This window comes from Coregonus lavaretus, assembly GCF_964263955.1.
Source record: "Coregonus lavaretus genome assembly, contig: HAP1_SCAFFOLD_2375, whole genome shotgun sequence".
NCBI lineage: Eukaryota > Metazoa > Chordata > Actinopteri > Salmoniformes > Salmonidae > Coregonus > Coregonus lavaretus.
Window position 1 is genome coordinate 17,002 of NW_028164737.1, and position 7,918 is coordinate 24,919.

A 7,918-nucleotide genomic window follows, 5' to 3' on the forward strand; every position below is an offset into this window, starting at 1 on the left:
CGACACTTTTCTCCGTGTATATCAATGATGTCGCTCTTGCTGCTGGTGACTCTCAGATCCACCTCTACGCAGACGACACCATTTTGTATACATCTGGCCCTTCATTGGACACTGTGTTAACAAACCTCCAAACGAGCTTCAATGCCATACAACACTCCTTCAGTAGCCTCCAACTGCTCTTAAACACTAGTAAAACTAAATGCATGCTTTTCAATCGAACGCTGCTGGCACCCGCCCACCCGACTAGAATCACCACTCTCGACGGGTCTGACCTAGAGTATGTGGACAACTACAAATACCTAGGTGTCTGGTTAGACTGTAAACTCTCCTTCCAGACTCACATTAAGAATCTCCAATCCAAAGTTAAATCTAGAATCGGCTTCCTATTTCGCAACAAAGCCTCCTTCACTCATGCTGCCAAACATGCCCTCGTAAAACTGACTATCCTACCGATCCTTGACTTCGGCGATGTCATTTACAAAATAGCCTCCAACACTCTACTCAGCAAATTGGATGTAGTCTATCACAGTGCCATCTGTTTTGTCTCCAAAGCCCCATACACTACCCACCACTGTGACCTGTACGCTCTTGTTGGCTGGTCCTCACTACATGTTCGTCGTCAAACCCACTGGCTCCAGGCCATCTATAAATCACTGCTAGGCAAATCCCTGCCTTATCTTAGCTCATTGGTCACCATAGCAGCACCCACCCGTAGTCTGCGCTCCAGCAGGTATATCTCACTGGTCATTCCCAAAGCCAACACCTCCTTTGGCCGCCATTCCTTCCAGTTCTCTGCTGCCAATGACTGGAACGAATTACAAAAATCTCTGAAGCTGGAGACTCTTATCTCCCTCACTAACTTTAAGCATCAGTTGTCAGAGCACCTTACCGATCACTGCACCTGTACACAGCCCATCTGAAATTAGCCCACCCAACTACCTCATCCCTATATTGTTATTTATTTTGCACCCCAGTATCTCTATTTGCACATAATCTCTTGCACATCTAGCATTCCAGTGTTAATACTAATTGTAATTATTTTGCACTATAGCCTATTTATTGCCTTACCTCCATAACTTGCTACATTTGCACACACTGTATATATATTTTCTGTTGTATTTTTTGACTTTGTTTTTTTTACCCCATATGTAACTCTGTGTTGTTGTTTTTATCGCACTGCTTTGCTCTATCTTGGCCAGGTCGCAGTTGTAAATGAGAACTTGTTCTCAACTGGCTTACCTGGTTAAATAAAAAATTAAATAAATATATAGCCTTGTAGGCCTCCCTGCGCTTTGGAGACACTGAAAACCAGTTATAAGTCTCTCGTACCAAGTACTCCACACTACGGGGGATGGTGTCATTGGAAGCATGACTTACAGCAAGCTGCAGAGAGTGGCACACACAGCGAATAAGAACCAGATCTTTGAGGCCATACTCCCCCTTCAGCACTTTATGGACCCCATTGTTCATCCCCATCATAACAGAGGCATTGTCAGTCCATATCCCCAGGAGTTTCTCTTTTTTAAGACAACACTTCTCGAGGAAAGCCACAAAAGCACGGACTATAGATTTGGCATCTCCTCCCTCCAACTCAACAAGCCCCAGAAATGTTGATACAATTGTCTGCTTGGTGTCACTAAAGTACCTTATCACAACCCCCAGGTCCTTAGAAACACTTACATCCGTGGACTCATCGAGGAGGAGGCTGAAACGCTGGTCAACCACATCTGCAACCAACTTTTTCAGAAAGTATGGTGCTAGAACACCATTAATCATTTCTGTGCACTTTGTCCTGTGCATTCTGAAGTGGGTAGCAGCAGTGGAGTCTGAGAAAGCAGCTCTACATGCTTCTCCAATGTGATCACATCCCAGCATGGAACAGTGTTCAGCGATAGCTAATGCAATGGTGGGCTCAGCCTTTTTTGCAGTCAAATTCTTTTACCATAAATGGTAGCTTGTTTTGGGTGGAACTGTTATAAGGCTTTGCCTTTTGAGTATGTTTTTGAGTTGTCATGTGTTTTTTTACATCACTAAGTTTGGCGTAGAAATCAGCCTTACAATACAGGCTGTATGCCCTGTGTATCATCTCCAATAAACGGATTCAACCAACCTTCAGGGTTTGATTCCCACTCCTTTCTGTATTTTTGAGTGTACAGTTTAGACTGAGACATGATGAGCTAGCCAGCTAGATGTTTAGCTTATGTCACAGAGGCACACACACAGTGGACGAGGTGAGTAAGTGACTGAGGCTGTGTGAGTCAAATGCAGTGATTTAATTTTAGACAAAGAACATTTTACATTTACATCCAGGGCGGGATCAGCCAGCGGCGGCTTCCCGCATGCGCGATTCATTTGCAGTCTGGACGCGGAGGGGTGAACATCTCCTGCTCTGACTGCAGCTGGGAGGGACTGCTGCGCGAGGACTGGGCCGCCTGTGAGTGCTTTGGGACGGGGGTGGGGCCCACGGCAGCACCCGCTGCTCTTTGAGAAGAGTAAGAACGATACGTGCTTTCACATCAGTCTCCAATATTAATTTTTTGAAAATGTGTCGCTAGAGGGGTCTGAATATCGCAACAAAGTCACTAAATTGGCAACACTGGTTGTGAGGCCGGTACTGCCAAATTCTCTAAAACGACGTTGGAGGCAGCTTATGTTGATAAATTAACAAATTATCTTGCAGTCAGCATGCCAATTGCGCGCTCCCTCAAAACTTGACATCTGTGGCATTGTGTTGTGTGACAAATCTGCACATTTTAGTGGCATTTTATTATCCCCAGCACAAGGTGCACATGTGTAATGATCATGCTGTTTAATCCGCTTCTTGATAATGTCACACCTGTCAGGTGGATGGTTTATTTTGGCTACGGTGAAACGCTCACTAATAGGGATGTAAACAAATGAGCACAAAATATGAGAAATAAGCTTTTTGTGGGTATGGAAACATTTCGGGTATCTATTATTTCAGCTCATGAAACATGGGAACACCCCTTTACTGGTTGCATTTATATTTTTGTTCAGTATACTTTAAGAAACTTTGTATTAAGGCGTCGAACAGAAAACATTTTTTACGTGATCACATAGAAAGTGAACAAACAAAATGTCTGGCTTTGAAGCAGTATTCACAGCTCTGTATATAATGAAGAGATGCGCACGTCTCCACCCTAACAATGGGAGTCGTTGTCCCAATGGTAGAAAGACAGGCGACAACCTTAGGTCCAAAATAAACCCATAGGAATGTGTTGGGCTTAACAGATTTTGGAGAGCGAAAACGCTTGCGTCGCCTCTTCCTCTGGTAGAGTTGGAGGACACTGCTTTTCAGGAAGTGCAAATCACATTTAACACCAAAGACTTTAAGCAGCACTCAACCCTCCTTGCGAGAAATTTCTGCTGGGTGAGCTGTAGTCGAGTCTTCAGTCTCCTCTAGATGGCACTGTTGCATTAAGCCATATTCTCATACCCATAAGAATCTTCCCACCTCCGGTGTCAAGACAACTAGCAGCCCCATAGATCAACATGATAGTAAAACATTTTGAAGCTATGCATAGTTAAGACTCAAATGACAAATAGTTTGAGTTACCGGTACGATAGGGTAAGAGTTTAACTAAGCTCATGAGGTGAGTAATATTTTGGAAGTTCATAGAAATTCTCTTAACATAAACCACATTGTGTGTAGACTAAACAGACAGCCATCACAAAATATACACTTCATCAGTCCAGTCCCCCAATGACATCAAGACCAAAGAGGTTACATATCTAACATTGGTATGTAAAACCATAAGCCCATGGAAGCGACCACAAAGAGGTCCCATCAATTGTTGGTCAAATCCAACTTGCTCAGGTTTGAAAGAAGCACAGACAAGATTTCACCTTCTCCAAAAATAGATTTATTAAACTGTAGGTGCAGCCTTCGGGGGCAACTTTGCAGCTGCAACCTGGGGAAACAAATCAAAAAGACAGTGCTGTAGATTTGTTCAGAGGTTATTCCAGTGAGCTCTTGATCTAACAAAGTAATGAGGCCTGGAATAAAACTAACAGCTTGAGGACATTGACTTCACTACAACCCGTCAGAAACGCCAGTCATGTCGGTGAGAGCACATGACATACCTAGCTCCCTGGGATATAAACTATTTCTTAAGCCATCAAAAACACCACAGGGGGAAGCCAAGCGAGCCGATCAATGACGCCACCATGTAGCAGCCAGGGAGGGCCAGGTTAGCTCATCTAAATTCAGCTGTTAACAAAGGATCAACAGTGAAAAGCTGCACCATATGGTGGATTCAGTCAGCATGAAATTCCCTCTGCTGGTTTACCCTTGGATTGTCACACCGTTGTTCCTCTTAGGCACACTCAGATTGAAGCCGACAGCGGCTGAGCTGCTGTTTGTTTTTACCACAGTAAAAAAAACTACGACTGACACTCATTATGCAGGCTGCGAGGCTCAGGAGCAAAGTTAGAGAATAAATCTAAACCAAGGACAGCTGGCTGAATTCAAAAAGCAGGCTGCATGCTTGGGCAACACTGTGCTGATGCTCTCATTACATGCACTGTCTGGGATGTTCTACCATCAAAGTGCAGGGGGACATGTTTTAGTGATGACTTTTTAGATAAGGGCCCACAGGCCTGATACTATGAGGTACAAGTAGGCGGTACCCTGGTCCTGGGGAGCCTTGGGGCAATAAAGCCTTTATTCCAGCCAAGCAAGGCGGCAGATTGCCTAGCGGTTAGATATGTGGGATATGCAAAAAACACATTTCCATTTCACGCCACACCTGTATAGGTTACACTTGAACATGTGTTAAAGGTCAAATAAGCCCCCCCAATTTGACCAAATTATCTCACGGTCCCGATTTAACCTATTTATTTTGCCGTATTTCTGGAACAGGCCTGCACAACCCATGGGCTCTCCAGAAGCAAGGTAACCAAACCCTGCTGGTGGGGGTAAAGAAAAGGGCCTCACCTGGCCAGCAATCCTGTCCAGATCTCTGGTTCCCTGGGCGGTTAGTCTGCGACCACTGCGAGAGAGAAGAGGTTCATTGAGTCAGCAAGAACAAATTAACACTCCTCCATACTAACAGATCAACTCCATTCTGTACATCAACAACGCAAAGACATCAACATCCCTTATACAGGTCAACTGACTCAACACTAGAGACCGGAACACTTTGGCAATGACACCACTACACAACCGCCATAGGATGAGATGTGCCCACCCATGTGCAGAAATTGCTAGAATGCTACAAAATCAATTAACACATCTGAATGCGCCTGGTCAGATCACAATAGTTATGTTCATCCAGATTTCATGCAAATAAAATAATCAAAACGAATGAAATTGAGCACTTGTAAGATACTTTGTATACAGTTGTGTTCAGTGGACACAAAATGGGTTCAACAAGAACATTTTTTTCCCGGTTTCAAGGCGTTTGGTCTTTGTTAGGCGCAGCATGCAAACTGAATTTAAAATCCTCAACCCAGTGGTGCTCTGGGACCAGGACTGGGTGACGTAATAAAACAGTCCATATCTGGTGTTTCACTCTGTTCTCAGTAGAAGTAGCGATGTAGGACCAGCTCATTTACCCCAATCCTAACCATAAGGACCAATGAGAACGCCGACCTTGGATCAGTGACTAGGGACAACATTCTAACCAGCATGGTTCAACTCACCCGTTGGGGTTCTTCTCCACCATCTTGAGAAGCTCGAGGGCTTGCAGCACCTTACGGGCCACATTTTTGGAGCCGACGCTGAAGTGGGCGGGGCACACACCGTTCCTCTGGCGACCACCGTAGATCTTGGTCATGGAGCCCACACCGGCACCCCCACGCAGGTACAGGTGGCGCACTGTGGAAGCTGGGAGGGAGAAGAGGGGAACAAAATGAGAGGGGTTAATACCACTGATGGTCAGAGTCACAATGATCTTGTTCCATACTTCCGCACTAACGGTGAGGAAAATATTTTGTGGCCAATTTGGGTCTAAACCAATGCCAATAACAGATTGTACCTACCAAACTAGACTTATGGAATGAGAAAACAGGTAGTCCTGAAGGGAAGAATGTCATGGGGTGTCAATGGTCTAAATCATACCAGCTCTGGTGTAGAACCAGTTCTCGTCGCTGGGGGCCAGCTCCTTGTGTTTGGCCAGCTTGACAATGTCCACCCAATCTGGAACCTTCAGCTTTCCTGACCTAGAACATGAAAAGCATACTTAGTCAATCAGAAAACCTCAACGCATTACTAAGCAAGAATTTAACAAGGCTTCACGTGTATGCGACTACACATGCTTATATTAAAGAACTCAGTGGAAAACTCACTTCTTCAGGAAAGCCGACAGGGCACGGACAAACTCCTGCTGGTTGACGTCTTTCACGGTGACACCAGGCATCTGTGAGAGAGGGAGAGGAGAACTTCAATGAGGTACAATGCATTAATGATGGCAATGCAGACTGCAATGAAGGTCCTGAGTACATTCAATATGTAGCCTAGCTGTCATGTAACTAACGTTAGGTATATAATGTGCAGATGATAGGATGACTCAACTACCCCAATAATCAGAAAACAGTTCATCTGATGATTGCAAGTGTCTATACACTGCTATTGACAACTTTCCTGCAAACCACATATCTAGCTAACTAGTTACTTAACTAACCACATGGGTGATGAACGGCTTGCTTAAGCAGGCAATTAACGTTAGTTGGCTAATTAATTATTAAGGTAACCTACCTTCCTGTTGGACAGCGGTGATAGAAAATATTCACAATCTCGTGATAACATGAATCCCTCATAGTGAATAATATTGCATTATCTGAAGGACAATTTAAGCAAATAACTGATATCAAAGCCTAGTTGGGCTAACCAGCTCACAAAACAAACCGGTCACCGGCATGTGATGGTAGTTATCTAATTAGCAAGAGTTAGCCACAACGTTAGCAGTGAACCTCGGTAGAAGCCCAGACATGTAACCACAGAAATTCGAGGCAGAAATCCAGCCAGTATAAGAAGGATCACAGTTCAAAAGCCGAAGAGCGTAGTACATTCAAATGGAAGAGACCGTTAGCGCAGATAAGATAGTCTCTTCTAAAATGGACAAAGTAAACGCGAAATGTTTAGGCCTCAATGCAGAGGCATGGGGGCAGCCATCACTGTAAGATACGTGTGTGAGGGCCGCATGCAACTTTACATATATTGTAAATAATCTACACGATTCTGTACTTCCCGGAAAACCCGGTAGTTGTTAATTGATTGTTTAATGTATACGCGGTCAGTTATGGGAGAATAATTATCACGAAAACGTCATACATTTGTTCAAATAAAGCCAGAGAACAGACATCCTTTTACCTTGCTTGTGGACAGCGAGAGGAAGAGGGTTGGACGGGGTTTCCAGCCCGTGTTAAAACGGGCGGATCGCGTTCACTCTCGCGATATATGACCTCACCCTGTACGTTGAAATTTTCATCACAAGATGGCCTGTTGATGAATTTCTAGCCCAATCAGAGTACAACCTGCTGCATTTCAAAGCAGCATGCAGTGTCCAAGGTTAAGGCTACTTCACAATCAAATGCCTTGAATTATGAAATTGTCAGCAAAAGAAGAGGCAAATGCCCTGGAGCAGCAATAGGAATTAATTAGCAGTTTTTTAGTGGTATATGGAAGTACATTTTTATTGCAGCAATAGGATACTAATGTCTAATGTTACTATAGTCTGCACAGTGAATGCAATAACCAGGATGATGTATTTCAAACTGATGTTTTTATTATAATAATCTTGTGAAATATCACGTCAGTATTTCAAGATCTGTGAAATGCATTGTAACCATATCTTATTATTATTATTTTATTTTTTAAAGGGGGTAGATAAGCTTTAATATTGCAGATAGATTGTTGCTTCCATCAATGTAATTGTCTGCATCATTTCCAGTCACC

General features: G+C 43.8%; 1 protein-coding gene across 1 annotated transcript; it reads right to left on the reverse strand.

Moving 5' to 3' along the window:
• Positions 1 to 3,861: 3,861 nt before the first annotated feature.
• LOC311116703 (small ribosomal subunit protein eS19-like) lies at positions 3,862 to 7,360 on the reverse strand. The gene is made up of 5 exons (XM_084191750.1): positions 6,310 to 7,360; positions 6,083 to 6,183; positions 5,665 to 5,848; positions 4,958 to 5,012; positions 3,862 to 3,932 (listed from the first exon to the last, which is right to left on the reverse strand). The coding sequence occupies exons 1-5, from the start codon at positions 6,378 to 6,380 to the stop codon at positions 3,888 to 3,890; spliced, it is 456 nt and encodes a 151-aa protein (XP_084047876.1). The 5' UTR covers positions 6,381 to 7,360; the 3' UTR covers positions 3,862 to 3,887.
• Between the last annotated feature and the right edge of the window lie 558 nt (positions 7,361 to 7,918).

Bases quoted from the DNA above. Each gene is read 5' to 3' on its own strand.
- LOC311116703 (XM_084191750.1), bottom strand. From the start codon at position 6,380: ATGCCTGGTGTCACCGTGAAAGACGTCAACCAGCAGGAGTTTGTCCGT. The intron at 5,849-6,082 runs GTATGATTTAGA...TCTCCCTCCCAG, and splicing joins CTGGTTCTACACCAGAGCTG to CTTCCACAGTGCGCCACCTG. The intron at 5,013-5,664 runs GTGAGTTGAACC...TCTCTCTCGCAG, and splicing joins GTGGAGAAGAACCCCAACGG to TGGTCGCAGACTAACCGCCC.